This window comes from Neopsephotus bourkii, unplaced genomic scaffold (genome assembly GCF_033783945.1).
Source record: "Neopsephotus bourkii isolate Nb327-2 ecotype Australia unplaced genomic scaffold, CSIRO-AGI_Nbou_v1 NB_1574, whole genome shotgun sequence".
Classification (NCBI taxonomy): domain Eukaryota; kingdom Metazoa; phylum Chordata; class Aves; order Psittaciformes; family Psittacidae; genus Neopsephotus; species Neopsephotus bourkii.
This window is the reverse complement of record NW_026902050.1, coordinates 5,159,469-5,180,543: the sequence shown is the minus strand read 5'-3', so window position 1 is coordinate 5,180,543 and position 21,075 is coordinate 5,159,469. Positions and strand designations below refer to the sequence as shown.

At 46.9% G+C, this 21,075-nt stretch overlaps 1 protein-coding gene across 3 annotated transcripts in view; it reads right to left on the bottom strand.

The window, feature by feature from the left end:
* Positions 1 to 21,075, bottom strand: part of SCHIP1 (schwannomin interacting protein 1) — a 182,104-nt gene that overhangs the window by 11,841 nt on the left and 149,188 nt on the right. The window contains exon 1 of one of the 3 annotated variants that reach the window (XM_061371645.1): positions 7,147 to 7,545. The exons of 1 other annotated variant lie outside the window; for it this stretch is intronic. In XM_061371645.1, coding sequence (XP_061227629.1) covers positions 7,147 to 7,176 — 30 coding nt within the window. In that variant the 5' untranslated portion in view covers positions 7,177 to 7,545. Of the gene's footprint in view, positions 1 to 5; positions 373 to 7,146; positions 7,546 to 21,075 lie in introns of those variants that run through there. One more of the 3 variants, XM_061371644.1, reaches the window with a different exon arrangement.

Here is a 21,075-nt window from a genome sequence, read left to right as displayed (position 1 = left end):
CTTACCTTTTTATAACTCCCCTCCGCGGCCGGCACAGCTGCTTTCCTGATGACGTCACCCATGCCATCACCCTCCCGACTCATCTCCTCCGCTCCTGGGTCCTCACGTGGCCAGTGAAATGCTCCTGCCAGGGCATCTCAGTCCTTCCTCCACTCCTCAATCAGCACCATGGGATCAAGTGCTCACTCCCAGAGCCAAGATCTGCAGCAGCCCACTGTTCCCCGTTCGGGGTGCTTCCCCAGCTCCTCTTGCCTCCCAGCTGCTCCAGAGCACCTTGCTTTTCCCTAATAAAGTCAACAGCAGTGCTAGAGCCCCAGCCAGCTAATGAGAGGAAGGCGAGGGCTGTGCAGGCCAGGGAAGCCGTGTCCTTCTCCAGCCACTGCCAGCTTCAGATAAAAATAGCCCTCGGCAGCTACACATGGGCAGGAAAAATCCCGGTGTCTGATGTCAAAATCCAAGTCTGACAGCATAGTCATGGCCAGAAGGGGCAGGAGGAAGGGACTTTTTCCTGGGGCATTCACTGTGAAAGTTATCCTAATGAATTCCCAGCGGCTGGAGGAACTGCCCGTGGCTGGGGCTATAAATCCAGGCAGAACCAGGGCAGTCCTCAGCCCTCGCATGGCTGCTCAAGGATAGGCAGTCACAGCAATGTCAACCACAAGTTGAAATTTTCACTCTACATGAAACACATCAGAAAGGACCCCAGGGAACTACTTCTTGGCTAAACCAGCTTTTTCAGGTGAAAAAAAAATATAGAGTTTCTAGGAATTAACCAACAGAGCTCACCAAGGCATCCAGCCTCAACCTGCCACTGGTCTTGTGGGCTCACAGAGCCTGGGGACCCCTGCACTGTCTGGTCCATGATCAGGGTGGCCGAGCACTCTAACCTTGGTTCCCAGGGAGCTCTGCAGCCCCCAAACCTGCACCGCTTATAGCTCCAGCTTGTTCCCCCAGCAGTCCTTCCTCAAGACCTGGCCTTCACAACACAGCCCCAACCCTGAACAAATCCTGCCCAGTCCTTGCTGAGATCCCATCTGTGTTGCATCCATCACAGTGGGAAGCGTTTGCTCTGGATAGGCAGTGAGAGGCACAGATCACATGCTTGGTGCAGCTATTTCTATAGAGAATCCTAAGAAAAATGGAATTTGTGCCGCAGTTCCTTAGTGATCCTTGAAATACAGCACAACAGCCACAAAATACTGATTTCTGGTGCAACAGAGCTATCCTGCATGCTAGATGAATTTTAATAGTGATAAAGTTTACATGTTTTGATGATATATCCAAATCGTGCTGACATCATTTCACCCCAAATGATTATTCTAGTTAGATTAACCAGCTCTACCAACATACAAATTACGCACCACGGCATTATTCTATTCTGAAGTTTCAGGGAAAATAATAAACAGGACTTTTTAAATTCCATTCTTGTCCCAGGACAAGTGCTTTGTAACTGTAATTCCCAAATGAAACAAAGTTGTTCTCTGGATACTTCATTATTTTTAGTTCCCCTCCACCGCTGACTCATTGTGTTCTTTCCTGCTGTTGCTAAATTAACTTCCTCTCCTGGCTGTGGGGTTGGATCCTGACACAATAAATCTGGCAAAAAAAACCCCTCAACATAAAAAAAAACAAACAAACCAAAACATCCCATAGCCCTAGAGGAAGGATGTCTTGGCCAGGAGTGCTGGGCTAGGGGCTGAACCTGAAATTTGCCATATGCTTACCCTGCAATTTGGGACAAGTCCCCGTATCAACCTGCCCTCATTAGTTGGATGGGAACATCTCTGATGTCCTGTGTCTCCTCCCTGGCTGCTGAGGTGAGTCCCACCCAGGTCCCACTGTGCCTGTGGTACCCAGCACACAGTGGGGGATGCTGGGTGAGCACATGCTGTGTGCTAGGCCCCCTCTCTGAAAACTGATATCAAAGTCCCCCCCCTAAGGGGAGGAAGCAATGCAGTCTATTGAAAATATATTTAACACTTCTCATTCACATTTTAAATAATGTTTTATCCCCCATCCCAGGTCAGGCCAGTTTGCCTTTTCCCTAGCCTCTGAGCTGGGATGTTCCAGCACCAGTCTCACAGAGAAGCCTCGCCAGCCCGCTGAGCAGACCCCACACAGCTGGTCTGAGTCTCCAGTGAAAACCCAGCTTCCACCAGCCAACGCAACAGCAGGAAAAGGAACCTGGTTAAGAAGCACTGCAGCAAGTCCCTGCATCCCTGTAACCTATTGCTGGAGATATATTTGGCTGCCCTCCTTGGTAGCCAGGACCAGACCCAAAGCTGTACCTCTGCTTGAAAAGCACCCTTCCCCCATCTATTTTATGTAGAAGGTTTAAATAACCAAAAAAAGCAATGATGGGGGCTAAACTGCCAGGTAGGTTTCATGTTGGTGTCGCTAGCCAAGGATATCTCGCATGCCAGCTTGCATCAGTAGGCAACTGGCCTCCATAGCCATAGCTGCAGAGACAGCTCCTCCAGCAGCCAACGGTGATGCTGGTGGGGGGGAGAGAGAGGCTGATTTTGTTTTCATAGCATGAAGGGAAAGCTCAGAAAGGGCATATCTGGAGCAGGTCATCTGGGAGTGCACAGAAGCACATGGACCCAGAACTGCAAGGAACACACAGGCTGGGAAAGGCCACACTCAAGTCGTCCTTAAGCAAGGCAAGGAAATAGGACACATCAAGTTTTATGTGCATTAAATGTGCACTGATTGCTTATGGACAAGAGGCAGCTAAATTTAACTCCACCACGCATTCGTAATGCTTGCTTGAGCCAATGAAAACACCCCTCAATGCTGTTGGGGCATACTCCACTGGGGAAAAAACCAGCTTCCCCCCCTTTCTGTTGGGGATTAACTCACACATCACCGGTTACCAAGTTAATGGATAAAACCCTCAATTCTCTGGGAAGTTCAATGAAAGCACTCCAAGCATCCTCCCTGCCAAACCAGTGCATAACCATGGGGCACTTGGGCTGAGGTATGGAGCTGGCTTCCAGATTCATAGAAATCTCAAGTCACCAGAACTATTTCACAAAACATTTTATTGTAAAGGTTGGAATAAATCTCTTCAGAGAGGTCCTTCACAGCACAGCATCCTTCCAGAGCAGAACAGCCAACACAAGGCACTTAAAAGTCCCTGCAAATTTTGGGATGAAATGGACTTTACACTAACAGAGGGTATATTTAGATTAAATATTAGACAGAAATTCTTTACTGTGAGGGTGGTGAGGCACTGGAACAGGTTTCCCAGAGAAGCTGTGGCTGCAGCATCCCTCGAAGTGGGTAAGGCCAGGTTAGACAAGGCTTTGAGCAACCTGGTCTAGTAGAAGATGTCCCTGCCCATGGCAGAGGGGGTGGAATGAGACGATCTTCAAGGCCTCTTTGAACCCAAACCATTCTGATTCTATGGCCATGCCCTCCCTCTGATGATGCTTCCCTGAGCTCTAGCACACCAAATGCCTTCCACCTACTTTGCAGAGGATTCTTTTTTCCATCTGTCTAAACAAGGCAGCCTCCAGCCTCAGCTCTGTATAATGCAGGCTTTATTTTCTTTTATTGTAATTGGTTTGGAATGCAGGGTCAGTGCGCTCAGCCACACAAATGGAGGTGCCTCTGCTGTACCACGACACAGCATCCCTCCAGCGTGGCAGTCACAAGTGAGAGGCCAGGCTAGCAGCTCTCCAAGTCTGCCAGCACTCCACGGTGGGTTTTGTGGCATTTGAGGCTTTCTCCAATGCCCATCCCTTGGGATTATATTCTGCCATGAGAATTTGTATTCACTTTGATGAAAAAAGATGACAGTCTGGTATTTCTATACTGCCACAAAAGCCCACAAAACCCTTAAGATATCAAATGAAAGAAACCTAATAAAAATCTCGATTTTTATTACTTATTAATTTATTTTTAAATGAGCACTTTGCATTTTAAGCTTTTGAATTTAATGGATTAATTCTATGGTTCAGTGCTTGCTGAGACCCTTAAGTGGCAGGTGCCAGCCATCCTTGCCTGGTAGCCAGCCTGACCCACATTGACACCAGCACCTCCTAAACCCACAGCAACACCTGCACCTCCCCACTACAGGGGTCTTTCGAACAGGCCCTTCTTAAGAAACATGCACAAACTTAGCATCACCAGAGTCAAACCTGCCGCAAGCACGCAGATCAGGTCCCAGAAGAACACCCAGGGCCAGGCAGGATGCACCGCACACTCCAACCCACCTAAGAAATAATTTCTAAGCAAATAAAGTCTCATTTTTCATATGGGAGATTTTTCTTTTTCATTTTCTTTGCATGCATAAAGCCCAGTAACACCTCCAGACCCCCTCTCCTGCCAGCAGATACCTCAGACCGTGGCTGATGCCAGTGCATGGAGCCAAACCCGGTTCCCATGGGCAACTGCCTGTTTGGAGACTCCTGCCTTATGCAGAGACACTGGGTGCTGAAGCAAGAGGTTTCTCTGCTTTTAAAGGCATAATAGGAATCAACCCAAGAAGATGATGTAAATCTAGATATATCACCCATTTGTACAGCTGTGGCAAAGAAACACAGATGATGCCAGCAGCAGGCTGCCAAGTCCTGGTTTGCTCCATGCAAAGGTGGACCTGTCGGACAATGCTGAAAATATGTATTTACAAAGGAAACTGAAACACTGGCTGAGGGTGCAGGCAATAAAGCACTGCTAGTACACATCTCAGAATAAAACCTTCATTTCTGTATTAAGGCCTGGATTTGCATGCTGGCCTTTTACCCTATGTGAGCCTGGGACCTCACAAAACATTAACCAATGAATATGAGCTGACATTTTTCTTGTCAAATGGCAGGAGTAATACAGAGCCCTAAACAAAATGTTTGGCACAGGAAAATAAACCAGTACAAAACAGGAAAAGAGAAATAACTAAGGAAAAAAATATATGTCACAAAGAGCAGCAGCAGTCTGCATGACTCCAGGATGCAGCCATGGGAAAGATGTCAGATGCTGGAACCCCCTGACTGTGGAGGTACTGGCCTAAATTCAAAGCCTGATTTAGCCACATCCAAAACTCCAGGAGGCCCTATGGCACCTGCATGTCAAGAAAGCAGCAGCGACAGCTCATTTACAGTGTGAAACAGGATTTTCAAGGCCAGAGACAGCATTCCACAGAAATACCCTCCTCTTCCTCAGCACCCACCATCGCTGCACCCTGCATGCTGTGGAGCTTAAGTCCCAGCCAGCCATGATGTGGTCATGTCAGAGCATTTCTGCTGAATTTCTCCAAAACAAACAGGTCTTCAAGTTTTTCCCATGTGCTGACTTGCTCCTCTATTTCATTTATTTTTATTTAGCAGCTTTGAAAAAGGGGTGCAAGGAGGGAGGGAAGCAATTTCATGCTGTCACCCTCCTCCCTGAGGGCACTCCAGGCAGCCACCAAAATCCTATCATTGCTGGCTTCTAGCCTGATCCAAAACCTGGGACTGCCAGCCATGAAAGGATTAGAACTTGGCCTTAAGGTTAATGGGTTTGGGGGGGGCCGGGGTTGCTCCTAATCTTTGCAGTATCATAGGAACATTTTGAAACCTATCATTTGAAAAAAATACAACCCAAAATAAACAAATGTTTCTCTGTACTTTTTTTTTTCTATGGTTTGCATGCTTTCTGGCTGTTTTCACTCTAATATTTATCAGTTTGGAAGAGAGGAACCAATTCATAAACAAGCAAGTAGATTAAAGCAGATGAAAGGCAGCAGCACTGCCATCACAGCAAGCCCAGGGCATTAACACGCAGGGATGCCGGCCAGGCCTGCGCTGCAGCCGCAGCAGTAGCTCGCCATCGCTCGCCCACCACCACGGACCAGCTTCCACCCGGGAAACAATGCGCAACCTTTAACCCTTGCGTTCCTATGAGTATGCTGGGAAAACATCCGCTGCACCAAAACAATGGCACCATTTATTAAGCGGAGAGCAACAGGCTCAGAGCTGCAGAAAAATCAGATCCCCTGAAATAGAGACTGAAAAAACCCCTAGGGTTTTCTTTCTTTTTTTTTTTTTTAAGGAGTTAAAAATGGAAACTCATTTCCAGAAGCATTTTATAGATTGAAAACATTCAGTGAAAAATCTCGTCAACTCTCCTCTCCCTGTACATATGTATGCTTTGGTATCTTATCCCTTCATGATATATTTTGCAATATGAAATATTTTGTCTTAAAACACAGATTGAAGTTTGAATTAAACATGGTGCTGGGGGAAAACGAGGAGCCGCTGTTTCAGGCAAAGCCCCATCTCCTGAGGGTACAGCTCTGCCGCTGGGAATGCCTGTTGGGTATTTTGCAAAACACACTCCACTGCACATACGTAAATGCATTTCTCAGCATCGCCATAGCAGATGGACAGGAGTTTGTGCGTTTAAGAACCCGCCTGTACCATTGAGCCCTAAACATGCCATTTCCCATGCAGGTGCACCCTATGGCACTGACCTTCTCTCCAGAGGGAAATGAAGCCACAATAATAGCCACCCCAGGTCCTCACTTGCCTCACTAAAATAAGACTGATGCTGCCAAGCAAACACGGCTGTCAGTGCTGCTGCCTGCAGCACTGCTGCCAGGCCCCAGGGCCCCCTGCGATGGGGGCAGCCTAGATGGATGCTTATCTCGCCCCCAAAACCATCACCAGTTCTCGCACTGATTATTTAGCACAGCAAGAACCACGACGAGGCTGTATTAGAAAACAATTTATCTTGTGGGTCAGCTCTTGAGCTTCGATTAAGCTGGAAAGCACAGAGAAACACTCAGTTTATTCCAATCTAAAATTTCCATCGCTCATCTATAGCAATGCCAGAAGCACAAAAATCGCAGCTTGCTCACTCACACGGAGTAGTTTCATCCAGGCAGGCAGTAAGCGGGCTGCTGGGTGCGAGCAGCAGGGTGCGGGGCGCAGGCAGCAGGGTGTGGGCAGTGAGGAGGACGCAAGCAGCGGGGTGCAGGCAGCTCCTCCGGGAGAGCGCATCCTCGCAAAGCCCCACGGGCGGAGGGTTCTCCGCAACACGGCTGCTTCGAGCCCGCTGCACTGCGAACCCCGGGATGCCTCGGGAGCAGGAGCCCACCGTTCAAACCCGAGCCGGCGGACCCGGGCTCGGCTCCGGGAAGGGGGTCAGGCTGCTCTAGCTCCTTACCTGGTAGGAGCAGTTTTCCTGGTGGACCATCTCCGTGCATCATCCGCCGCTGCCGCCCAGCCGGCAGCTCCCGCAGCCGCCGCGCCGCCCCGCGGGGTCTCCGGCCCCGGCGGGAAGGAGAAGGATGGGAAGAGAGAGAAGAAGGGACAAGGAGGACAAGAACGGGAGCCCGGGCCAGCCGCCCGCCGGTAAGATGGATGCTGCCGCGCTGCTCCGCCTGCGCAGCGGCGGCCCCGGAGGAGCGCAGAGGGGGGTGTGTGTGGGGGCCGGTCCCGGTCCCGCCCCGCCCGCACTGACGGCACAAAGAGCGGGGGCTCCGCGCAGGGCGGGTGCCAGCCGCACTCCTCCGGGGGAAGGGGAAAAAACATCCCAAATGCCTCCTCCAGGCCCTGCCCTGTGCCGGGGCAGCTGCCTCTGCCCCGGGGCAATGCTGCAGCGGCAGCAGTTTCAGTCCCCTCAGCTGCAGAACCGGCCCCTGCGGGACGCTAGTGAATCGCAGCCGCCTGCCTCGCGTCCCCGAAACGCGGCGAGACACTAGGCCGTTAAATAAATAGGTAACAGGTACTTTATTCTATCTGAAATATAGCGTGGCCTTTTCTGGAAAAGGCTCTGCCCTACATTTCCAGCATTTCCATACCTCCCCAATGCAGTGAGGATGAGCGCTGAGCTCCTTGCATGGCACCCGCTTGGGCTGGGCTCTCAGGTGCGACCCCATTTTGGATGCAGGGAGGTGCAACCCTGGGGCTGGACAGAGAAAACACCTATGCTGACCACAATACCCTTCTCCCAACGCCAAAAGGCCCTTCTCTAAACAAACCTTCCCAAAGAAAACTGGGGAGAAACTGGAAAAAATCTGAAGATTGAGTAAATATCCTAGCTCTGCAGATGCTTTTTGCAGGGTGACAGGTGGGTGGGCTGGACCAGTGCTTGCAGCCTGAGGACAACGAAGCCCCTCTGCAGCCTGTCCATCATTACATGCCTATATGCAGAATACTTAACTGCCATTCTAAAACAGCAGTGTTAGATTATCAAACTTTCTTCTCTGCTTTCAAGCTTAGGCTGGAGGCCTGGCATGTGTAAGAAAACAAATGCTAATTTTGCTTTCTATTGTAGAGGTCTTTAATAGGAGAGACTGGAATGAATGAATGGTGGGACAAGTGGATAGCTCATAATTCTCTGCATTTACAACCTCAATATGCTGAGCACTGGTTTGTCAGATAACTCAGGTTAGTTCAGTTTGACTCATTTTCCAGGGGGTAACGCATACCCTAAGAGCCTCATTTGATCTGGGATGAGGCTGGCTGTGGCCCCAGCTGGGGGTAAGGGTATGAGCCCTAATTTTGGCTGGACACCGCCTATTTGAGGTGCATCAAAATGCCCAGAAAGTGATGGCAGTGCCACAGGCTGGGCTTGCATCCTGCATTGAGCACTCTTACCCAGGCAGGCAATAGCACTTTGGCTTGCAACTAGAAGAAACTCTGTGCCTGACCTTCCTTTGTCAGGCAAATAGGGCTTTACTGTAAAGGTGATGAGTTACTGGAACAGGTTACCCAAAGAAGTGGTGAATGCTCCATCCCTGGCAATGTTCAAGGCCAGGCTGGACAGAGCCTTGGGCAACATGCTTTAGTGTGAGTTGTCCCTGCCCATGGCGGGGGCTGGGAACTTGATGATCTTAAGGTCCTGTCCAACCCTAACTATTCTATGATTCTATGAGTCTTTATTCTGCTCCTACTCGCAGCCAGCTGTGGCTGAGTTCAGAAATGCATGACTGTGAAAGCCAGAAGCATTTCCTCACAACACATCTCGCATTTGAGTCCCTGCACCAGATGTGCCTCTGGAAGAAAGAAAAAAATAGAAGAAAAGCCTTTGTAGACTCATCACTGCCCCAGCTTTCCCAGCTTCCCACCTCAGAAACAGGCCAGAGGGAGCTGCTGTGGGTGGATGGAGAGTCCCTGGAGTCCCTGCACAGCTGGGCAGCACAGATAGAGAGCCCCTCTCAGCTCCAACCTTCTCCCCAGTGCCCTCTCCCCTAAAGGAGCAGAGCTCTGGAAAAAATACAGCTTTCCTTTAAAAAGAAAAAAAATCTGCATAAATTTTTAAGAGGGGATGAAGTCATGCCTGGTTTTTACTGGTTCTGCACAGAATCCCATTCAAATAGGCAGCTCTTTCCAGACATCAAAATAAAAAATCCTCACTTTTCAATACATTGCATAAATCTTGGGCTTGCTTAGGAAGAGTATCTGTGGCAAACTAAAAGCAGCTCCAGGTATTACATAATCCCTAATGCCATTTATTATGTGCATCACAAGGAGAACTCCTGAAATTAGTCCCTGCTTCCCACGTGCAGGTCTATCTATAACGGCTGTGACTCAGAGCTGCTCTGCGTGCAGCAGATCCCCAGCAGGGACTGCACCAACCTCTCTGCACCCAGGTCTGGTGTGGCAAAGGGTGAACCCCTCCCCCCCAACCTATTTAGCAGCTTATTCCTTTTTCACAATCACCCAAGAAAGCACTGTTTGGCTGCAGAAACACCAGGGAGCTCCAGGGAGCTCCACATTGCAAATGTAGGTGGAAAAGGCCAGACATCATCCTCAACCTCTGGATTTGCTTCTCTGTTTTGTACCCATTTGCAATTATCCATTCAGAAATGAGGTGGGCAGGCAGGTAATAATTAAAGCAATGAGTGATTAAATTGAGTGAAAAGCTTCTGGCAGTTACCCAGGTGGGTCAATGGGAAATGATGCTCCTGGATGAAGGCAGTGAACAAGCACTGCTACCTCCTGCAGAGTCTCAAGTAACCCCCAGGGTCTCATAAAAGCCCCTCTCAGGTGCGAAGACAAACCTGGGTGATACCTGCACTGCCTTCTTTTCCCTTTCTTATCAAGGCACCCTCTAACTTAGCGTGTCTTGTACCACTTACAAGATGATCTAGACAAGTTTTCCTGAAGCTTTCCCTGAAATCATTTCTACTAGAAATGTGTGGTTCAGAAAGCCCTGGGCAAGCTGAGGACACTAGCATGAAACACTTATCTTCAAAACCTCTGCTTCAGGTCTCCTCCAAAGAGTCTGGAAAGACACTGCTCAGGGCAGAGTCAGTCTTGGCTGAGCAGCCCTCCAGCCTGTACCTGCACTGCTGTTAATGTGGGCCACCAGGAAAGGTCCTGGCCTGACACCCTGGGTGCTTGCAGGGCTTTAGGGGTAAAGACAGAAGATATTCAATCCCATGATGCAGGGAGCAGCATCCCTCCACTCATTCCCTGCAGACACACCACCAGGGCAGCTGCCCACAGAGAATGAAGACGCAGCTTGTGCAGGCACATTCAAATTCGTGTAGTGAAATAACAGGATTTCATTAATTACCCATCTACAGAAGGAAAAAACACCTGGCATCCCCAGTCCTAGGGGAAAATGAATAATTTCTGATTCTGTGCACATCTCTTCTGTGGCTTTTTTTTTTTTTTTTTACTTTTTTAAACTTACAGAAAGCGTCCTGGCTGGGTCCCACAGTACACCCCAACCCTGGCCCTCTCCAGCAGCTGTATTCACAGCACAAGGTGGTAAAGGCAGACAGAGCAGTTCCTCCAGGCAGGCTGGCCCCACGTGCCCACATTGCAGCCTTGTGCTTTTCTCCCTGGCTGCTGTGCCTCTGCCTCAGGACCAAGGAAATCATTAACAGGGGAGATGGGGTAATACATGGAGGCTATCGTCTCTCCCATCCTCATTCCTACTTCGGGGAAAACATTCCTTAAAAACCAATAAAATAATAAAGCTGTGCAGTGGAGCCAAAACCTCCTGTTCACCCTGTCTGGGAGCAGGGGGCAGCCGAGCAGGGCATGTTCTCACCACTGTGGAAGGGAAGGAGCCCGGATGCATTACTCACATGAAAGCCACAGACAGTCCTTTATCCTATGTGTTTGTCATTTCTTGCTGTCCCACACATTTATTTTTACACACACGTGTCCTGCGCTGTGTGTGCCTGAACCCTGCCAGACACAAGGACTTACGCAGCCCTTCCGCCCAAAAGCTTTGTAAGGGGAAAGAATAGGAGCAATGTTTGTTTGACAAGGCAAACTAGTGATGTGCTTCCTCATCTCTGATGAAAACACCAGAAACATTATCCTGCCCCCAGTCATTCCTCAAGGGGCCTTATCAGGGCGGGCACTGGGAAAGTTTATTTTCAGGTTTGTTGCCCAACCTATTTGGTTGACACAAAAAGCTAGTCTAAATTAACACACTTTTTCTTCACTCTCAAAATAAATATGTACCTAGATCATGCAACAGGTAAAAATGAGGAGGAGTTGAACACTGCATCAATAGCAGAGGGAGAGGCAGAGAATCTGCCCTGAGTGAGCCCATCTCAGCCTCTCTGTTATGCTGCCACTGACCGAGAGCCCAAAGGCTTGCCCAAGCACAGCCAGCTTGCAGGGAACCAGGAATTATATGTGGCGTCATGGGATTTCAGCTTTATTTGCTGACAATTTACTGGGAGTGATGGATTTAGCTCTTCTTTAAGCCAAGCTAAAGCTTTTCCACAGTTTAAATCTAGCAAGAAAAAAAAATAATTATTTTTTAATCAGTTAATACTAGACATCTGCTTCAAAGAGGAGTATTTGGTTGGATTACATTCATATATACTTTTTTATTTAAGGAAGATGATGCTGAGCCGTTTTTCATCATTTTGGATGTGTTACTATTCTCTGCAAGGGGATAAACCTCCGACGGTTTAAGAACCCAAACAGTGCTCTTCCCTCTTCCATGCCCCTTTTACTTCCATGGAGATTTCTGGAATCCTTTACAAGCAGCAACTTTACAAACCGTTCCTAAAGCAACTGATCTTTCGTTTACGATAAAAACTTGTGTGCTGACATATTAGAATAAAACCCTTCTTGGTCCTCTGAGGACCAAATATGGCATTATCAGAAACACATGGGGAAAACCTTACGGTGAGTTGCTATTATTTTGGAATTCCTATGTGACCAAGGAATTAAGGAGCACCAGGAAGGGTACCCGTTGTGTTTTCATTTTGATGCAGAAGCACACATCTTGCACTTTTAACAGTCTCATGCTCTATTTTTAGCGGTAAGAGATTCATCCCAAAATGTCAATTTTCTACACGTCCCACAGACGGCATCCTTGCCTTTACATAATCAAACCATGATTTTTCTCTTCCCTCAAAACAAGGAACAGAAGGTTACAGTTATTTCGCATTCTGATACCTCTGATGCACAGGATGTCAAACGCTTCACAGAGAATTGGAGTGAATAATTTAAGTCACCCAAGTATTTATAACTTCCTGGTGATATAAAAATGACAAAATATATGGTAAACAACCAGACTTTTCCATGAAACCCATCTAGAAAGACTTGATGATACCATTGCACAGGATTAATTTTCAATTATACAATTCATAAGCTGGATCACAGATGCTTAATAGAGAATTTACAAGTGGTCTGATGATGAGCAGGTATGACAGCCCACCAAGAATCAACTGCTGATGAATGGAGAACCATTTCACCTACCAGCTCCTAAGGAGTGTGAGGGGATAGCAACACAAAAGCTACATCTTCCTTCCTGTAATTTTATTAATATTGTTAAAAATAAACTTGTTTTGGAAATGCAATATTCATGGTATATAAATTGCTATGAAGAACATGAGCTTGGCAAAGTAAATCTCTAAGTTTTTGTATTAGCTACTCAATAAACTGCTACAATCCACCTCACTCTTCAGCACTATCTCTGTCCCATCTGGGAGTGGATCTGTAGCAAATCCCATCAGCTACAAACAGTTTTTAGCACTTTTGGCCTGTACACACAGTGCTGTGCAGGGGACCTTGTACTCAGTGAAAGCAGAGGGTTTAGGTTATCTGGTATAAGCCACAGATCACTCAGCCACAGCCTATTATTTATACATTGCCTCAACTGAACCAAAAGCAAATTTCACCCACTGGCTCTCCCTGCAGCCTATGTCCAAACCAGCCCAGGGACAGCTGACCCCAGCAGCCCCCGGCTGGCTGATGGACCAGGATGTGCCCCTGCCCAGTGCTGCCGGGACCAGCTGTGCCCAAGCTCATCTTCCTGCCTTTGCCAGGAGCAGCCAGCCACTCGCAGCCAGGGCATCCACACCTGGCATGACCACACTGCTGGCTGTGACCTGCCGACAGCCTGAGCCCCCCAACTTAGGCTCAGAAGCCTATTTTCTGCCCTGAACCGTGCTGGGGTGAGGGGATGCTGGCACTAGAGGGAGGCACCCAGCAGTTCCTCAAAACATCTGCAATGTTACATAAGAGATAATCAGAGCTTCAGCTGTATAAATATTGATACAGAGTAACTGAAAATCATTAAAGCATGAGCTCCAAGTAATGGCAGATCTCTTTGATAACAAATTTGGTAGAAGTTTTTAGCGAGGCTAATAACCCAGTTACACGTTGTCAAATTCCCTTTGCTGTGCACCACGTTTGGGCTCACTGCACGCAGCTTGCAGGCAGGCTTTCCTACCCCATTGCCCCCACTTTTTTCATTTTTCAAACATAATTTTTTTCTGTTTGAAAAAACCCCAAACCCAAACTACATTGGGCCCCCATTACACACCCATGCATTTTAAAAGCAGGTAGCGAGAGGAATTAATGTATTTTCTGATTATAAAGAGAGAAGAGGGTTAAAACATCGCATGAGAAGAGGGAAAAAAGGAGAGATTTTCCCTGAGAGGATGAAGGCCAAGGTGGCCTTCAGCTTCCACACTGGGCACAGCAGGAATTACATGGAAAAGTTGATGAGTTGGAAGCACGTACAGAAATCCCACGTCCTGTGCTCAACACTTAGCAACCATTAAGCTACTGGTCTGGGGCCAAAAGCAATTTCTGGATCAAATATTAAGCCCTTTTAATTGTGGCAAAATCCCTGAAACTCCAGTCCAGCCATGCAGGCAGGCAGACCGCTGTATAACCTGCACCTAAATACTGGCAATTAATTAATCTTCAGTGTGGCATGTACCAACAGGCTGCACTTATGTTCATCCAACAACAAAAATTAGGTGCTGAGTTACCAATTATAAATTAAGCCTCTGACCCCATGGGAGTCAGAGGGGAACATCTGTGGACGGGGATGGGATTATCCTGCTACTAGTCACCTTGAGCCCATCTGTTTGCTTCCATTCCCCTCATACTTTCTGGGAAGAAATGGCTAGTGGGGCTTATTTATGGGCTGGTTTTGTTTTGAAACTCATTTTAATTGCAAACTGAATGGTAAAAGCACGGAACAGGGACCTGCAGGCTGAAGAAGTAAACAAACCATACTACTAGCTTACTCTGAAATTAAAAGTTTCTTTTTCAAACAGACAAATACCACAATATGAGTATACTAACAGAAACAGGTACCAGTAGTGTCCTCAATAAAAGTGCTTCCTCAATAAAAGCGTGAGTTTACAGAGACAAACCTCCCTCTGAGTCATGGCTGGGATAAATATAGGCGGAAGGGGATTTTTCACACATCTCTGAAGTGTGATGTCCATAACTCCAAGCTTAATGACACAGCCTGTCAGAAAGCCATTATTTCTCTCTTTTGGGGTGCAGCTATGCACACAACTCCCCCCAAATCAATTAGCCTTCAGAGAGGTCCAACCCCCTACACTGTTAAGATCAGGGATTACTGGAAGGATGCAATCACTGTGTGGGAGCAAACCCAGGTCCATGTGAATAAAGCCTGGCTCCCCCTTTAGGTTTCTTTTACTTTGTCAGCTTTTTGGAAAAGGGATGTAAAGATGATTTTCTGAGTTTGACTCCCAATCCCACTGTCACTTGAGAAAGAAAAGAAAAATAATCCTCTTGGGCCGCAGCAGCCTGTAGGTCAAGAAGCTGATTATACCTAATGGACACAGCACATTTTGCAATAGATATCGGTTACAAGGTCCACAACAATAGCATCTGCAATAAAAAAGCCATCCCTGCCTGTTCCTGACACCACAGCCCTCCATAGGAGACTGTTAGGTTGCAAAACCAGTATTTGAAGTACGAAGTGAAGTTATCCCCTTGGTAGGGCAGGCACACTAAACATGAGGCTGGAAAAAGTTAAAAATAACAGGATAAGCAAGGGTGGATCCCAGCTGAGCCTTATTAGTCATGGAGCGAGGGAGCCACACAGGGCTGCTGCCTGGTGGCAGAGCAGCACCATATAAGAGCAAGAGAACCACTCTTGTCTCTGAAATCAGATTTTTCCCCTCTCCTGTTCTGCCTCAGGCACTCTTTTCCTCCAAGCAGACTTGCTCTGGCAGCCTCCAGCTTCTACTAATAATACGGTGTATTGTTTTCTGTGACTCTTTAAAGAGAATAAAGAGATCATGGTTGATTCATTTTAGGATGTCTGCTGGAATTGGACCAGTATTGACAGACAAGCATGTGAGGGGTTTATTATAGTGGAGGTTTTTTAGGGTTTGTGTTTTTTGTTTTTTTTTTAATTACACCATCTTTGTGTCTAATTGAGCCTTTGAGTTGAGTGATGTTTGAGTCACTGATGTCAGCAGTGCCCACCAAGGCAGTGCTTGCTCCTGGAGATTAATTTGGATGAACAGAAAAGGTAACATGCAACTTGCAGTGTTTTACCTTGGGATGAAGCCACAAGATGGAGGGATCAATAATCAAACACAGCTTCGCCCCACTCCACAGGGAACTTCCTCCCAGGCTGCTTCAGTAGCACTTGGCCACACAAGCCCCATTCTCCCATCTTCTCCTTGGTGCTAATTGTAATTAGAGCATCACTTCAGCTCTGCCACGCTCCACCCAGCCAGCACCAAAACAAGCAGGGCCATCACCTTGCCAAGGGAACACAAGCAACACGGTCCAGTCCCTCAGCCCAGCAGATGTGGAACAGCCCTGTGCCCAGGACCTGCTTGGAAGCTGGCGGGTGCTGAAGGTATGCCTCAGGGCCACCCCACCCAAATTCATGCCTTTTCATGGCTTGACCACCTGGACACCCAGCAAAGCAGCTGCCTGCAGCTTTCCAGCACCTCAGATATGAAACTCCCTGGGCGTGCTCAAAATACCTGGGAGCGTGAGCGGGGAGCAGGACGTCATCCCTGCACAGTGGGGCTGCATTTGCACACAGTGGCTCCTTGTTCCCGAGGCCAAAACACAGAGAATTACCATTTGTTCTCATGATAGGGGCTGTCTTCTGAGCTCCTCTAAGCATCACATTCATCCAAAACAGCATTCATCTCTCCAAGCCCCTTTTCCAGCTGAACTAATGCGCACACAATGCCTTTAGGCTTCACACACTTATAGTTTTCAAGTTTAAATGGAAAACCAATAACTAAACAGTGAAATAAGGCTTTGGTACTTCAACACTTGTAAAGACAAATGAAAAGTGAAATATAAAGAAGAAAAGAGAGCAGTGCTGCAAATAAAACCACTGCCCTGGCCCAATTTCAGCCCTTGCAGCTGGCCAGGGGAATAGGAGTACTAACCCTGTCTCGTGCCCTACCACAGCCTCTGTGTTTAATGGTATCCTGGACTTCTGCATTTAATGTCAGGGACATTAAGCCCACCATTACACCTTTGCATCACCAGGATAGGCTGAGGCTCTAGGTCTAAGCCCTACCTTTTGCAAACAAGCACAGTGATGTTTTTGCAAAGCTTTAGGAACTTCACAGCAGTCAGGTATAGGGACAACCTCTCAATATGCCATTAAAAGAGAAGCTGTTTCTGTGCCTTAGACTCCCTCTACAGAGAAACTGCAGTTTATATTTCTGGAGTTTACCAGACTATCAGTGCAAAAGGAGTGGGGGAAAGCTGCCCACAGAAACAAAATGCTCAGAGAAGGTGTTTTATTTCTGCTGCACAGCTTGTCTCTCCATCACCTCCACTGGGAGCTGCAAGCCTGGAGCAGAAGGATAATAAATGACATTTTAACATGAAAGCAGAGCAACAGCCAGGCAGAAGCCTGTGTTTTTAAAGCAAAGAATCATAGTCACCCTTTCACTGGCACCTGCACACCGAGGAGCATTTCTACAGAAAGCAGCTCACACACCTGCACAGCCTCTCTGTGCCCCTGCACCTTCCCCTGGTCTGGCTGTGGTTCTCCTCTCTATCAGTTCTCTACTAAGCACAGATAAAACGTCTTTTGGCCCAAAGAGCTACTGCTGGAGATCAGAGAAAACTGTGTGATCTGTCCTTGCTCTTCATGGTGGATGGCTGCTCCAGAGAAGGTGGCTTTGGCACCTGATGGGTCACTGTTTGCTCAGAGCCACTGATGCACCAGCCCAGAATAGAGCAAAGCAAAGCTCAGCTCTTTATAGTAAATGCATTTATTTGGCATTTTGTTTGTCCTTGCTTGGGGCCACATTTCTGTGGGCTGTAAGAAGTCATCTGGTGTGCATGGTCTGTCCTGGAGCTTGCATCAACACATCTAGGGAGCAGAGCTTTGGTCTGACCTGAATCCCCTGGCACAGCTTGGTTTTCAGGGGACAAGAGAGAAAGTTATGGGGGATATCAAATACCTGAGCTGTGGGAGGCAAAAGAGATGGAGATGAGAACACTAGCTGCTACAGCAAAGTAATTACTGCCTAAGTTACAAAATAAATTAGCTCAGCTGTTCAGGCGCTGGTTTGGGGAGCAGAGGAGTGCTTTGCTTTGCCGCAGTGGGCTTTACTCCAAGGAATACTCATCATCACACTGGAAACAGCAGCAGCATGTCAAAAGGCACTGAGATACTTCTGGTGGCCTTTACTGCGGAAAGTTTATGTTACCAGAAGATGTTAATTCTCCACCAGACATGTGCTATGTTACATGTTTACTAGTTTTCCTCCAACACATTAACAAGCAAAAAACCTTCATAAGGCTACAGTTACTACATCAAGCTAGCTGGCGCTTCATCTCTGGGATGAAATGCTGTCCCTTGGGATCAAAGCAGAGACATCTGCAGGGTTTCATCCAGACCACAAACTACTTCAGCCTTGACTTCAGGTTTGTTTGGTCCAGTACAAAACATGAAAATAAGAGTAATTAACAGGCATGCGTTAAGCAGTGTATTACAGTCTACAGACAACAACGGCTGCAAGCTTCGTGGCTTCCTAAAAACCTAGCTGTGCCTGGCTGCTGAAGCCCTCGGAAGAGATTTTGGACACTGCAGAAACTCTCCTCTATTATTAGTATCAGCAATTTCAATTATATTAACCTTCAGCTAATGCTATGTTCAAATAATTTCATGCGTACAAAAGGGTATAGATAACAAGGCAGGAGGGACTGCAAGCAAAGTGCCAGAGAGGATGGCAGTTCAGATTCATTCTGAAATGGCAGTGCATCTCGTTAAGGGTAACACAGCTTTCTCCTTCGCGTTGGACCAAGTTGAGTAGAGGGCTGGGATGGGGAAAGGCCCTAGACCAGCACCACAAAAACTCATCTCACATCTTTGCATCAAGCAAAATATACATGTTTATATGGAAGTATGGCCTATAGAGACAGACAGGAAAATGTGGGAAGCTCTCATCCATGTCTTATGGACAGCCTGGGCTGACAATTCTTGGGAAATTAGTATAGAATTCATCCAGCCTTTGTGCAGAGAGGAGGACTGGATAAACTGAGCACCTTTTGGGTGCAATTTAAATATTATTAAGATAGAAAAATATCAGCCATTTTGCTCATCTGAGGATGTATTTTTAAAGATTTCCATAAGAAAAGGGGGACAAGCTGTACAGAGGTCTGGTTTGCAGGTGCATGCCCCGATTTTCACCTGCTTTGCCCCTCCCAGAAGCAGATAACAGGAAGATTCCAGAGTTGTTTTTTCAAGGCTGCAGGATGTTTCCTGCTGCTCCCAACAGCTTCCAGGTCAGCCCACAAAAGCAACAAGCTGGGAGTCTTCCTCCTAGGAAAATGCCTCTTTCATCCTTGCAAGACACAGCTAGAATCCGGCTTTACAATTTTCAACCCGAGAAACAATAGATGAGAAAGCAGAAAAAGACACGACAGGACAGCTGGATTGTGCCAGGATATATGCTAAGCCACTTGATACTATGCATTAATGCAAATGCACAGAATAGAGAATTCAGTAAGGAAAAATGACTCACAGATTATTCTTCTTATTATTTTTAAACTACTACAAGCAGTTTATCATCAAACTCCTATCAGGCAAAGGAGACACAGAAGAGGATGGCCACACATGACTCAGGTACAGAATTCTGGTATTTCCCCAAGTCCCTCTTTAATAAATTCAATATAGGATTACATTAAATAAAAAGTTTAGATTATATTTTTAATAACTCACTAAAAGCATTTCAATTCCCTACAGGCCATACACACTTGCAGCTTTTGTATGCATAAAGAATTAAGCACTTTAATATAGTTCTCTTTTTTTAGTGTTGCCATCTACCAGCTGGGAGAGGATTAAATCTCAGCCCGGCACTTCCCTTTCCTCCGCAACCCCTCTGAATTGCAGCTATTTCCTCCAGCCCAGCCAAACACTTGGATTTCATTTTAACAAAGCACAGACAAGCTAAAATAAATGGCCTTAGTGCAATTTTCTCATTGAAAGGAGATCTATAGATCACTAAGCAGGAAACGCAGATTGGTGATATAAATAAGATCTACCACTTCTGTGACGCAAATGACTCCATAGGCACGACAGGGAAAGACAAAGCACCCCAAAATGATAGAAGCACTTAAAAAAGCTGAAAACCCTTGAGGGGAAGAGTGATTATGTAGCACCCCATGTCTAAAGCAACAACTGCAGGTAACTGCAAGAATGAAACTCATTTTCCACAGAAGCCATCAGTGCTTTGCTTACAGAAGCAGGACAGATTTCAGATCTAGGTTAGCGTGCAAGCTGGAAGAAATATTTTCAAATCATTTTAGTTATAGCTAAGGAAACTTCTCACACAAAAAAAAAGTGGAATTATCTGCAGATTTAACAGCCAAAACAGACCAAACCCTGTGGGAGAAGCTGCACCCATTCCTCAGCAGTGTCACTCTGCACTGCACCTGTGATGCTCGGCTAAGGATACCTTTCTGGGGGAGCAGCCCCAGCCACAGTAACTCACAGTCCGCAGTGGCTAGCCTTGGAAAACACTAAACTGATCAGGTGATGTGATCATTTCAAACAGCTATTTGTTTTAGAAAATAAATACCTATCCTGAGACATTGGGAGAAAACTGGGAAACCAGCTTTCCTGCCAGTGGTGACTATGCCTAACTGTTTAACGAGGGAATTTTTTTACACCCTCACAATAGGCTTTTTCCTCAAAAAAGCATCATAAAGTCTATTTTCCCCACCAAAACCAAAATGGTGCTCCCTGTAAACCCCCTTTGGGCTGCACCACCAAATCCTGGCCATCTATAAATACAGCAACTTGCACAGCTAAGTGTATAAGCTTATTTGTTAAGATAGTTACCAAACAGAAGTCGCCTGACACAAGAAAGCAAATGTTTTTATTTCAGTAGGGGAAGTCATAGGGTGTCCAAACACAAACTGGTTTGGAGTTCATAAAGCTTATTTTGCCTAATCAAAGGCAACTTAGCCAAGATACTGCTAAATGGTTGATTTCACGTGTAAGCATTTACAAAACAGACCACACAGTGCAGAGAAACTCAGGTAGGCTTTCTGTTTATCCTCTTCTTTCTGAAGAGAGGAAAACTTGAGTATCGCAGAAACACAGAATGATTTGGGTTGGAAGGGACCTTAAAGACCATCTAGTTACAAACCCCCTCCCATGGGCAAAGACATCATCCACCAGATCAGGTTGCTCAAAGCCTCGCCCAACCAGCCTTGAACACTTCCACTTGCTTTGGGTTCCACATGTTTGTGCACAGATAAATACTGAGCTGCCCGCCTGGGTGCCAGCACAGCGAATGTGGTGCGAGAGCGTACCACAGTCCTGCGTTAACCATGCACCCTGCCCACACATGGGCAGTGCACACTGGCTCCAAGTGCCTCCTGTACTACAGGCACC